The sequence below is a fragment of the Eleutherodactylus coqui genome, chromosome 2 (genome assembly GCF_035609145.1).
Source record: "Eleutherodactylus coqui strain aEleCoq1 chromosome 2, aEleCoq1.hap1, whole genome shotgun sequence".
Classification (NCBI taxonomy): Eukaryota; Metazoa; Chordata; class Amphibia; order Anura; family Eleutherodactylidae; genus Eleutherodactylus; species Eleutherodactylus coqui.
In genome coordinates this window covers 69,527,554-69,540,937 of record NC_089838.1, presented here as the reverse complement: position 1 = coordinate 69,540,937, position 13,384 = coordinate 69,527,554, and the positions used below count along the sequence as shown (strand labels likewise).

Genomic DNA, 13,384 nt, shown 5'->3' with positions numbered 1-13,384 from the left:
TACCAAAGATAGGACCTGACCTATCTTTGGTGCATGTTGCACAGGAGTTCCCATTGACTCCTTTGGGGGCTGGATTAACACGCAGCACGCACCACGGATCGTGTGAATGAGCAAATCATATGCAAATATAGTTCATGCCTTTAGCTTTGTTCATGCAATTTTTCCACACACTAGCGGCGATCTTTTTGCACAGCTATTTGTGGGCAAAAAAAAAAATGCTCCTCTGAACGAGGTCTTATAGTGGGTTTACTAAATATTTGGCCAGAATATCTCTGATTGCCTGAATCCTCCTGGGAAGGCAGAGAGGTGGTCATTCAGATACTGCTTCACTGCTACTTGGACCACAGACAGTGCAATGCAGCATGAGAAATAAGGGCAAGGAAGTCAAGACAGTGAACTACTGGCAGAATGCTAGAAACTTGCTACATGCCTACTCTCCAAAAGTCAATTGAAAACAGCAAAACAGCAGAAAAATGGGGAAGACCAACTGAAAATCATAACTCACAGACATGAAATAGGGTAAAAACAGCAGCTAATGAGAGGGCAAGGAGAACCTAATGTATTATAAAAAACTTGTTAAAAACTTAAGTACACTTAAAAAAAAAAAGGACAAGAGACGCGGTATATTGAGAATAACTGTATTCAATGCTAACATATTTTGTAGATACCAGAAATAGTAAGAAGACCACATAAACTAAAACTGTATGAGAAATCTTGTGGCAGACGAAGTAGTTTTTATATTAGACGCTGACCAGTATTGCCAGTAAATAATTGCCAACTAAGAAGGTTCCAACGTAGATGGCCATTTGTAACAATCACCTATAAATAGCATTGTTCAAATCCAATTTAAAGGTTTCATATTTTACAAAACAAGGTAAGAATAACTCCTGTAAACATCTCATTAAAATGAACACACAGAAATATTTATCGCCCACTCCTCCTGTAATATAAAAAGAGTGACCTACGCTGGATTTGAAAAGTACATTGTAGGCTTTGCTTTTGTCTTGGGAAATTATAATTATTAAGCTATTAACTGTACCTGGGATTTGCTACATCAGCTTTACTAATTGCACATTCAGTAGTCAAAGTGCTATAGAAATCTACGAGACACCCACGTATACAGTAAAACTGCAGAAAAAAACAATGAGTAGGGGATAAGCCAATTTCTCATTATCTTTTTGGCAAGTGATTGTGCACAAACATGCAGATTGTCGTTGATTGCATTATGTATACTACAAAAGGTCTAATTTGTAATTCTTTTTTCACATTTAAAAAGGGAAATCTGGAGTCCAGCAAAACAGATAGCAATGTGCTGCAGAACAGGCTGTATTTCAGAGATAACTTGTTGGATTCCGGAGATAAAATCCAGTAGCAGGAGGGAAATTATTTACCCTTTCAGCACTGAAGCAATCATACAAATACATTTTTTTGGACAGTTTCTCCATCGGCATAGAAAGGGTTTCTTTACTGTAAAAGCAGTGAGCTTATACAACCATAATGGTTGATGCGTACACAGTTTTTTTGTTCAATTCTGTATAAATATATTGCATGCTTCATCAGATACCTCATATACAGAAGCATTTCTTTTTAGGGGTGAATCGCTATGTAAGGGCAGGGATTTATCAAGGCACTTGCCATACTTTTTTGGTGTAAAAAAAGTCACAAATTGCGGCTTATGTCTTTTTGCACAAATATTTGCTTGTGCCTCTTAATAAATTTGGCACTTTGAATTAAGACAACGTTTTGCCTTAATAAATCAGGACTATAGTATCTGAAGGACCATTATACATATGCACAGAGTTTGGTAAGTTCAATTGGAAGAGTGACTGCAATACCATCCTGGGCCACTGCAATGTGTACAGAGCTGCCAGCTTTTGCCTCATACACACTGACACTAGCCCAGCAAACACCTGATCGCCAGGGTACTGAAGTAGCAGACCACCACTGATCAACTATTTGACGTATCTTGGTGGTAGATCAACAATAGTTAAATTATATATGTCACCATCTTTTTGCAGACCTCTCTGAGGGCAACATAACATAGTGGCAGTCACACTGATAGCAGTGATATATCTGCTGTATGTATCTGTGCAGTAGTTTGGGAGAAAATTAAATTTTATTAGTAGCAGCACATACATAGAGCCCTACAAGAAGTAGTCCTCCATATTTATGAGCTGCATAGAGAGATAACTCAATCATTGGCTGGAGAACAGGCTGAACATAGTACTTCAGTGGGACTCAGCCTGCAGTACTATGCCAAGCAAAAGCAGCTTTATACATTAGAACACCAGTCCTGACTATCAGATGATATGTGGGAGCCCTCGGTGGCGGACCCCAGCAACCGAGAAGTGGAACCAGTTTAAACAGATGGGTGTGTTTTAGTCTAGTCATGCCATGAAAATCTCGGCCGCATAATAGGACGAAACAAAACCATTGATTTCGGGATTATTAACTATCAGTTGTATTAACGTGCGAGAAAAGATAGGACTTGCCCTCACTTGCTCGCACCTAGTTTTTCTAAATGTGAAAAAAAATAGGGCAGGACCCATCTCCCAGCTTTTTTCCCCTCAAACTTGCACGTACTTGTGCAGATTTCGCTCCATAGCAGTTATTTATCCCTTCTCTGTAAGAAAGCCACACATGATTGCAGGAACGGACTACACACAGGTTTTTCTTGTAGACGGTAACCATGGAAACACATAGGTCTGCTTCGGAGTTGCATGCAGAAACGTTTAGATATTTTTCAAACCTTTTTGCAAAGTTACTAACTTCTTTTTTGAGGTGCTTTGCAGAAATAAAAATAGTTGTAAAAGTATAAATATTCTGTGCTTATCAGCCTTTTCTTTAATGACGCTGTCCAAAATGATCCTTTTTTTCACCTGTAGGGCTCAGTCAGACCAGCGTTGTTTTTTGTGCACCTATGTACACAACACCCCCCCCCCCCCCCCCCGCTCCACGCATGTTAAAAATGTGCGTAACCGAAAATCCGTACCCATTGCTTTCAATGGGGCCGGTGCTACTGCAATAGGATACAGGCAACCGCCGCAGTAAATTTCGGGGAAGGGCTTGAAATATAAGCCCCTCCCTGAAAATCATCCCTAGCTGCTGTAAAAAAAAATAAAATACATCACCTCCCCGCCACTGTTGGGTACCCATTGCTTGCAATGGGATGCAGGCAACCACTGCAGTGATTTTAGGGGAAGGGCTTGAAATATAAGCCCTTCCCTGAAAATCTTCCATAGCTGCTGTTAAAAAAAAAAAAAAAAACATCACCTCTCCGCCACTGTCGGGGATCTGGTGCGTCTTGCCGCTGGCTTCCCTGGAACTCTTCTGTGGCTTATTCTCCTACCAGGGATTTAAAAATGAATTGAATGAATGGCTGAGCTTTGCCTCTGATTGCCTGAGTGCTCAGCCAATCAGATACAGCCCTTGTGTAGGCATGGATTTTTAAATCCCCGGCAGGAGAAGAAGCTGCAGAAGATCTTCCCCGAAAATCACTGTGGGGATTGCCTGCATCCTATTGCTTTCAATAAGTCCGGCGTCCGTAGCATTGCGGTCCTTTGCCACAGCTGTCACAGCTGTGGCAGGGGATTCCTTCATTCCTGCGGGGAATTCCCTTTTCACTGGACACTGTGTCAGTGCTGTCACAGTTTTCATTAATAAGGGAACTCACCGTGGGGAATCTTTCCATGCAGCACGGTGCACCTTTCCAGCTCACGGATGTCCTATCTTTTGCAGGTGCGAGTATTTTGCGTCCAGTAAAAAGACAGACATGTGAACACTACATAGGAAACCAATAGTTCTATCAGTCGTGCCTTTTTGTGCATATAGGCGTGAGCAAAAAAACCCGCTTGCCTGACTTCGCCTGTAATGTGCTCTCATTGAAATAGATGCATTCTCCTTCATTTTCTCCTAGTTTTGTACAGTGAATCCTCTCTACTTTATAAAAGTGTTTTATAAATCGGATTATATCACTGTGATAATAATGTATTGTCCATCCAGTATAATTCTGTGCTGCTTCTCGTTAATTGCTCTGCATTGATTTTTACACATTTTCAGCCCTTTACAATACTTATGACTAGATGAAGTAATTAGTTGCATTAAATACTATGAAGATATATTCCTTTCTGCATTGTTGCCTCCGACAGGCCATTTGTAAAGCTGCTGCGCTTATTATCAGATTGTTTTTCATCTTAGTCCGCGATACTGTACTGAAAAATAAATCATTTTGTGCCCAACTGGATATGCAAATTGCTTACTGATCATAACTATTATCATCACTAACAATAATAATTGTATATATTAACTTTACATTGCTAATACTACATCAAGTAATGATGAAAGTTATTGAAGCAGAATGCATGTCAGGTATGTCTGTGACCTACAGTAAAATCGTCTCCCATTAACATTATAGCAATGCAATGAATCAGTTGAATGTATTACTAGCGATGGCATTGTATAACTATCATTTTCATCTTCACTTTGTGGTAGGTCAGAACAAAATTTGCTTTATTCCTGGAATGGTTGGACCAATTCTAGAAATGACACTCATACCCGAGGATGAATTACGCAAATCTACAATCCCAATATTTTTTGATATGATGCTATGTGAATACCAACATCATGGGGACTTCAAAAAGGTAATATGAGACCGGGGGCATAACTATAGTGAGTACAGTCTCGCACCCTGGCCTGGGGCTATAGGGGACCCACATGGCGTCTCTTCCACATATGAGACCAGTGCTATGATAGAAGCATTATAGTTGGGGACCCTGTTATAAATTTTGCATTGGGGACCAGCAGCTTAATGCTATGCTTCTGCAGGAGGCTAAGGGGATATTATAGGATACAACAAACAAGTAATGAAATGCAATGATTTAACAAGATTTTCTGTTACGTGTTTTGCAGCTTATCTTGTAATGGCCAATCGGTCAATAATGTAACACTCAGCACTTGGCAAAACTCATTACTTCAATCCTTGTTGTCCCTTTAACTCTGTTCCCATCCGGTCTTGTGAAAGTACTATTTTATGTTACAAAATGTGTCTTGGCTTCCACTTTACCTCTTGGGGAGAATCCATAGATCCTCATAGTGCAGGAGGAATCATACTGTACCGAGAGCACTGTGGTCAAGCGGATGTATATATTGTCTGAATATACACTAATAAATGTATGCAGTAGTTGGAAGGTAAAGCTGATTATTTTCACAGCTACAAGAAATGGGGCAGAATGTATGTATATGGGTAAAAATTTGGTTTAAAGAGACAAAAGGCAAAGAATAATTGTAAGTGGTGTGAATTTAGAATGGACTAAAAGTAGCGCTATAGTACCAGTGGGTCCAGTTAATTTTGATGCTTTTATTAAATTACTCATCTTTCTTCAACAATCAATTTTTGCTAGAAAGACCTGACTCAAAGAGAAGTTGATCATAACGTTTTCTGCTGCTGGGACTGACAGCTGTAATCTATGGGGTTACCTGAAAGAAAATAAAGTGCAAATTTCCTTTGAGCAGTGCTCACAGAAATCATATGTAAGAGGTCAAGGTTAAGACATACAGAGTTCATGTAAAATGGAGGGACAGGCAGAGGAACATGTAGCAATCAGGCAAATAGTAGTCAAGGAGCAAGCCGAAGGGCAAGCCAGATTCATAGACTGGTAGAGTTGAAAGGGACCCCCAGGGTCATCTGGTCCAACCGCCTGCTCAGGGCAGGATTCACTAAATCATCCCAGAGGTCTGTCCAACCTTCATTTGATAGAATCATAGAATGGTAGAGTTGGAAGGGACCTCCAGGGTCATTGGGTCCAACACCCTGCTCATTGCAGGATTAATCGCAGACAGATTTGCCCAGCCTTTGTTTAATAGATGTTGGGAAAGACGGGTATACAGGCAAACGGCAAAACCAGCAGTCAATCAGAATTAATAGCACCTTTACAGAACTTAATTGAACCTATTGCTGAAGCACTCTACAGTGGGCTCCATTCATTTAAAGGGGTTGTCCCGCGCCGAAACAGGTTTTTTTTTTTTTCAACAGCCCCCACGTTCGGCGCGAGACAACCCCGATGCAGGGGTTAAAAAAGCAAACCGCACAGTGCTTACCTGAATCCCCGCGCTCCGGTGACTTCTTACTTACCGGTTAAAGATGGCCGCCGGGATCTTCTCCCTCGGTGGACCGCAGCTCTTCTGTGCGGTCCATTGCCGATTCCAGCCTCCTGATTGGCTGGAATCGGCACGTGACGGGGCGGAGCTACCAGGAGCCGCTCTCCGGCACGAGCGGCCCCATTCAGAAAAGAAGAAGACCCGGACTGCGCAAGCATGTCTAATCTGGCGATTAGACGCTGAAAATTAGACGGCACCATGGAGACGAGGATGCTAGCAATGGAACAGGTAAGTGAATAACTTCTGTATGGCTCATAATTAATGCACAATGTACATTACAAAGTGCATTAATATGGCCATACAGAAGTGTATAGACCCACTTGCTTTCGCGGGACAACCCCTTTAAATGGGTTGTTGAAGATAGCCAAGTTCAAGAATTCAGTTATCTCCAGCAGTCCCACTGAAATGAATGGATTGTCAGCAAGCATACTTGGCTGCCGCTCCACTTGAGGACCTTTGGTTCCCTTTCTTGTGATCGGTAGGGGTCCCAGTGGTCAATCTTTATTGATGTTTCCTGTATAGCGCAGAGTGCTAAGACAGCAGAAATGCAGTCCTAAGCTCTTGCTCACGACCTGAAGGTTGCAAGTTCAATCTCCGCTGGGTTCATGTAGCCAACTCAAAGTCAACTCAGCCTTTCATCTTTCCAAGGTTGGTAAAATTAGTACCCAGCTTAGTGGGGAGTGATAAATAAAAATTACCTAAAAGTGCTGCAGAGTAAGTTGGCGCTATAGAAATAAAAAGATTTATATTTATTATTGATTAGATATTTATCCCATATCCTGTGGTTAGCAGATAACTTTGAATCTTGGCACAAGCCCTGTGAGGACTTTACTGGGGAAATACAGTATAAAGGGACTTTTTTGTAATGTAGTAATAACTGAAAGCTATTATAAAGAATCAGGAGGCCCCTCTAAGGTGTTGTAGTATATAAAATTAAGGAAAAGAACATAACATGGAGGAATGCTGCTCACCCTAGACAGTGTTTGCTAGACAAGGCACAATTAGACTTGAAGGGAACTTTTGAATAGTTTGGTTTGAACCAAACCGTAACTTTACCAATACTCCTAAAGCTGATTTATACAATAAGAGCCATAAACGTACATCTTTTTCTCCTTCTCAAGAAATGTATGCACTATATAAATTAAGGTGGTTTATTATGAAGAAGAAATCCACACAAACAAAGGGGGAACATACAAACGTCATGCAGATGTTGTCCTTAGTCAGATATGAACCCAGAACCCCAGCACTGCAAGGCAACAGTGCTAACTACTGAGCCACGCTGTGAGGAAGGAGGAAGAAAAAGCATGGTGGCTCAGGGATTAGCATTGTTGCCTTGCAGTGCTGGGATACTAGGCTCACATCTGACCAAGGACAACATATGCATGGAGTTTGAATATTGTCCCTGAGTTTGTCTGGATTTCGTCTTCAGAAAAATCACCTTTTTATATAATGCATACATTTATGGAGAAGAAGAAATAATTTAGTGTGTTCAGACGAGACAAACCGCCTGAGGTTCTGGTTTGCGGTATTATCTGGGCCACCAACTAGAGAATAGACAAAAGAAGTTTCATTAAAGAAAATATTATGCATTTCCGAACTGCTCTGGTCGTTAGGCCTGGTTCTGACTTGTACTGTAGTGTACGAATGTGATATATGTTGGGAGATATATTGTCACATTGTACCCAGCTCTTGCCAGATTTCTCAATACCCTTCTTGTTGCCATGAATGCAGTGTATGTTTTGCTGTGTGCTCTGTTGATTAATCTTTGACATCGCTGTGCACTCCATTCCCTGGCCGGCACATATATGTAGCAGTGAGCCATACAAGTACTCCGTTCCCTGGCCGGCACATATATGCAGCAGTGAGCCATGCAGGTATATTGCAGTGTATGAATGCAGGCCAGGAAGCAGAGCATGCAGCAGAGGACAAGATTTAGCAGCAGAAAATGCAATATAAACAATATAACAAAAGAAGAGGAATATTGTAAGAAAAGAGGCATACACACTCTGTTATATACAGGACCTCAATGCACAGAAAGGAAAATTATCTCCTTAGTGTTCAGTGAAGGGTTGTATCATCATTTAAAAGCATAAATAAATAACAGCTGGGCATGGGATAAAACAAAAAATGCATATTCACCTGACTTCACCTCCCCGACACAGCTGAGTGGCTTGGTCTCCGGAATGTGGCATGGACATCCGCTGGAAGTCAGGTGACTGCTGCGGCCAATCAGATGCTGCAGCATTAATATCTCTGACTCCTGGTATCATGGCATCCAGGATGTGACCGCTGATGCCAGGAGTTCAAATACTGACACTGCAGCCTGTGTGGCTGCAGCAGTCACCTGACTTCTGGCGACGGCCAACCCAGGTGCTCGGCCAGAGCCATGGGAGCCACACAGATGTGTCCTGAGGTGATGGTGAAGATAGGTGAGTTTGCTCTCTTCCTTTAAAGTGACCCTCCAGGAACAAATTCTGTTCTAGGGCAGTAGATGAAGGCGTTATATTCCCTGCATATTGCCTGCAATTGTTCTTCTCTGCTCCGATCCACCAGTTCTAGTTTCCACTTCTGAATGTCCATGGTGGCTGGTTCTGGATGGCTGGAGCGTTAATCTAATAATACACAAGATCTGCTATGGGATTGGCAAGAACTGCTCACATAATCAGCACTGGTCAATCAGAGAGCAGTGGACAGTGGGTAAAAGGTGGTTAGAAAATTGCCGAGGTCCTTTTGGAAGTGGAGTCTGGAACTGACAGATCAGAATGCGGCAGAGTAGGACAACTACAGGTAATTTACATCTCTTGTCCCATGACAGATTTTGTCCTGAAATCAGAGGTTTGGTTTAACATGTTCTGCATCATAATATTGAGGCGCCCGGTGATCTTGATGGAGAGGTACATTAATTTCCTTTCTTAGATGAAATCCACGCATGCGCTGTGATAAAGCCTGGCCGCAGTTGCACATTAGTATTCTCCTGTACTTGCTGTGACTGCATGAGCCTGGTGCACATGTGGCTTAATGACCATTACTTGCCGTGTCACATGATTTCAGATGCTGTCCGCTGCTTAACACTTAAAGGGTTTTTTTCAATACCATTGATTTCAATGAGAGCTGTGCCTGCAGTTACAAGCGCTGGCTTTACACAGAGGGCGGCGCTGAGACTTCCGCTGCCTCCGCTCCAACCTCTGTGTATTTGCGGCACTGACGGCATGCGCTCGTTCAGCTGATCGGTTGGGACCTGAGCGATGGACCCCAGCTGATTAAATATTGATGACCTATCCTGATGATAGGGCATCAATAGTATTTTCATGGAAAACACCTTTATGGTGCCTACCAACAAGTGATATATTTTTTCTTGTGCTGCGAGATCGAGTGCCTCATAGCGCAGAGAAAACGCTGCAATATCGCACACTCTTCTCAATGGAGCCGGCGGTAGCAGCGCCAGCCCCATTAAAAACATAGGGAATACTGCCACAGCTTTGACAGCTGTAGTAGAGGATTCCTACATCTCTGCGGGGACCATGTGGCAGAAGTCTGTGATGTTATCCCATTGCTTTCAATGGGGTCGGCACTGCAACCCCCGCAGCGATGATTTTCCGGGAGGGGCTTTAAATATAAGCCTTTCCCCGAAAATCATCCCTGGCATGTGTAAAAAAGATATATACTCACCTCTCTGCCGCTGCCGGCGCTCAGCAGCATCTTGCAGCGTCTTCTCCCTGCAATGCTCTGCCTTTCTTTCATCAGGCAGGAATTTAAAATCCTTGCCTGCTTAAAAAGCTGTATCTGATTGGCTTAGCGCCCGGCCATTCATTCAAGACCAGAAGTCTGCAATGTATTTCCAATATTTTCAATCGGGCCGGCGCTGCTGCCTCTGGCTCCATTGGAAACACTGAGCGATATCGCAGATTTTTTTTCTCTGCACTGCGAGGCATGAGAGTAAAAATCGCAAATGAGTATGAAACCATTGAAAATTATTGTTCTTATATTCATCGCTCTCGTGTCACAAGAAAAAATATTGCTAGTGGGTAGGCACCCTTAATAACAACTAACACTACTATTGCAGTGTTCGCCGGGATAATATATTGTGTGGATCAAGGCAGCAGATAAAGAGGAAGCATTAAGTGGCGGATGGTGTCTGAGATCAGGTGACACTGCAAGTGATGGTTGTCAAAGCAAATGTGAGGTCACAGCAAGTAAGGGATAGTGCTAGTGTGCGCAAGTGCGGGTAGGCTTTGCCACAGTGTATGAGCGTGATTTTCTCTAAGGAAGGAAATTAAAATGCCTGTCTATCAAGAATGCGAGGCGTTCCTGGCGCGTTTCATCTCATTTAATACAGCATGGAAAAATGTTTAAATAAGATTGTACAGGTATCGAGGCACATATAACAATATTAGGGTGCATTCAGACGAGTGTGGTTTACATGCTGCTACAGCAGTGTGTAAGCCACGCCTCTATAGCAACCAATAGGTTACTATGGAAGCGCTCACACAGAGGGATTTTTACCAGTGCAGAACCTGCACTGGTAAAAAAGATAGGACAAGTGCCGACTCGCCTGTCAGCTCTGTGCTGAGGCGCTGTCCATGATGCTGACCAAAGACCCCTATGGGAGCTGCGGCAGCACTCTGCCCGCAGCACGGACATGTGAACGGACTGCTCCATGCAGCAGCTCATTCACCGCTGAATTTCTGCATGTCAGCAGCGTGTAAACCACGCTCGTCTGAATGCACCCTTACACTGCGATATGGAAAGCTTATTATCAACACTATTACATCTATCGCTTGGATTGAATAGTAAAAAGTTGCTGAAAGTTTCCCTTTAAGGGAAATCTTTCTTAAATGTCCTTCTTTGTGTCAATTCTACACATATTTATGTTATCCGAGGTATTCTATAAATCCATAGTATGTTGAGTTTTCAGTCCTCCTCTCTAAACCTGATTGTTAGTAATCAGAGAGATACAAACTATAACTATGTATACCATTTTAAAAGTAATGTCTCTACTAGATGGTCGGCTGTAGACTAAAACAGTCTTAACTGATAAATTAAAAAATATGTATAGCGCTCCAGCCTCTAGATACCTTTAAATCTTCACCAATTGCCATCAATCTTATACAGGTTAGCAATGACAGATCTGAGCTGTGAAATGCGTTGCTGCAAGTCTAAGGAGAAATCTAAACATAAAGATATTTCAGTACTTGAATTGCACCTTCTGTCTGCCAGAACTCTTATATTTACAGTCATTTATCTATTTGGCATTAGACATACTGTGCAGCGCACCAAAAGTGGGAGGATTCGCAAAAAAAAAAAAAATTTGAGCTTGTTTAATGAACAAATTAAAAATTTTAATTTACTTTTTAAATTGTCATTTACTTCCTCCTTTGTAGTCAGAAATCTGACCTTGTACTTTTTGCTATAGAATCTAGCAGTAAGATGTAATTATGGTGTATTCCCATGTTTGGAGTAATGATTTTATAGTTTGTACAGTTTTTACCTTCTGGGAAATTGATGCATTATGAAACAATAATTGACATCCAAGAGTAAAAGCCTAGAAAATGACTTTTAGACTTGCCAAGCAGTTATGTTATATGAAGGTGCACGTCATATAATGACTAAATTGATAAGGAGAAAATAAATTCCAAGTTTTGGCTGATGGAAGAGCAGAGCACTCTGGGAATGTAGACAACATTATAGAGGTTTGCTTCCCAGCAATGTTTATTTAAAGGTGTGTCCATATTTTTGCACATATTTAAAACTTTTCGGTAAAACTGACAGAACAAATGAAAGATTTTCACCCAAAACTTAAAGAATGGACAGAAATTCATAAATTAGTAGTCAGAGCAGTAATCAAAATTTGAGAATTACTTTTAGAGTAATATTGCCATTTTTCTATTGAGTTGTGGCAGCCAGTTTTGTGCTCCATGATTTTGGCATTTTGTGTAGATGGAAGTGTATAGAGTTAATGTGTGCTATAAACTTCAGATAGGAATTGTCAGCAATGGCCAATTTTGAATTTTCCAGCAAACGACCGCCACAAAATATTATTATAGGAATGATCATTCCTGATGCCCGCCACCTCATAAAAAGGTGATAAGATACACTGCAGTTTTTGGTCAGTTATTTGTGTATAGGCCTAGTGGATAATTCTTTTTACCTGTAAACCATAATGTTTGACTATAAAGGACCATCAGGGCAGACATGCTTTATCCCCTTGTGATGTTCTTGATATCTGATTATGTCCGGTTGCACAGAAGGTAGCTTTGATGCAGTTGCCACCTGTGTCTTTTTAGCAAAGATCAGAAGTGGATCCTAAAGAGAAGTATTAGGCTTGCTCCATAAATACAGTTTTGGGGGCTTTTTTGGATCTAGTCCTGTGTTAAAAAAAACTGCATCAACAATGGATTTATGAATTTTGCCTAAAGAATACTTTCTTCTTCTATTTTTTGGAACAAATTATGTTTTCAGATGTATTAAAAAGTGAGAAAGCTTTTATTATGCTGTGATATATTTATATGTGTAGATATGCAGTACGGTACTTATAGTAAATAATGATAAATATTGTTATTTGTATAGTGCCAATTTATTCTGCAACGCTCTCAGGTAATTTATTTATTACCTCCACCAAGCTGGATACTTATTTTACCGACCTCAGAAAGGATGGAAGGCTGAGTCAACCTTGAGCCGGCTACCTGACCCACGCGGGGATTGAACTTGCAACCTTCAGGTCGTGAGAGAGAGTATAGGACTGCATACTGCAGCCGAAGCACTCTGTGCCACTACTTATGTATTAAATATTGTTCCTTGGAGTTATGCTTAATCACTTGGGGGGGGGGGGGGGGGGGGCTTTTACAGGGACCGCTAATCGTTCAGATTCTCTCTGGATTGTGGAAAACTGAATAATAACGGTTCGGTGTAAGGCTGGCTTCACAAGAACGGATTTGAATTGCAGATTCCGCGATCGGCATCGCATAAGCGATAATACTTGCGCATTGGAAGACATGAACTTCCACAGCTTCGCGCATATGAATTGCAATTTTCTCGAGCGGAATAAGTCGCAGCTAGTTCTATTTTTGCGCGAATTCTGTATGGATGACCTCAACAGATGTGTATGGATCTGAGCGATCCGCAGCCCATTCGCAATTAACATTGCAGATGAGCGTCGAAAACAGTCGTGACTTCAAATGAAAACAGGGGAGAGGAGAGATCTTTCTTCCGCACGGATGATACGCTATGC

General features: G+C 41.6%; 1 protein-coding gene across 2 annotated transcripts in view; it reads left to right on the top strand.

Moving 5' to 3' along the window:
• The window catches only part of DOCK2 (dedicator of cytokinesis 2), a 677,690-nt gene that overhangs the window by 566,143 nt on the left and 98,163 nt on the right, over positions 1-13,384 (top strand). For both annotated transcript variants that reach the window (XM_066591098.1, XM_066591097.1), the window contains exon 33: positions 4,492-4,640. In XM_066591098.1, coding sequence (XP_066447195.1) covers positions 4,492-4,640 — 149 coding nt within the window. The remainder of the gene's footprint in view (positions 1-4,491; positions 4,641-13,384) is intronic.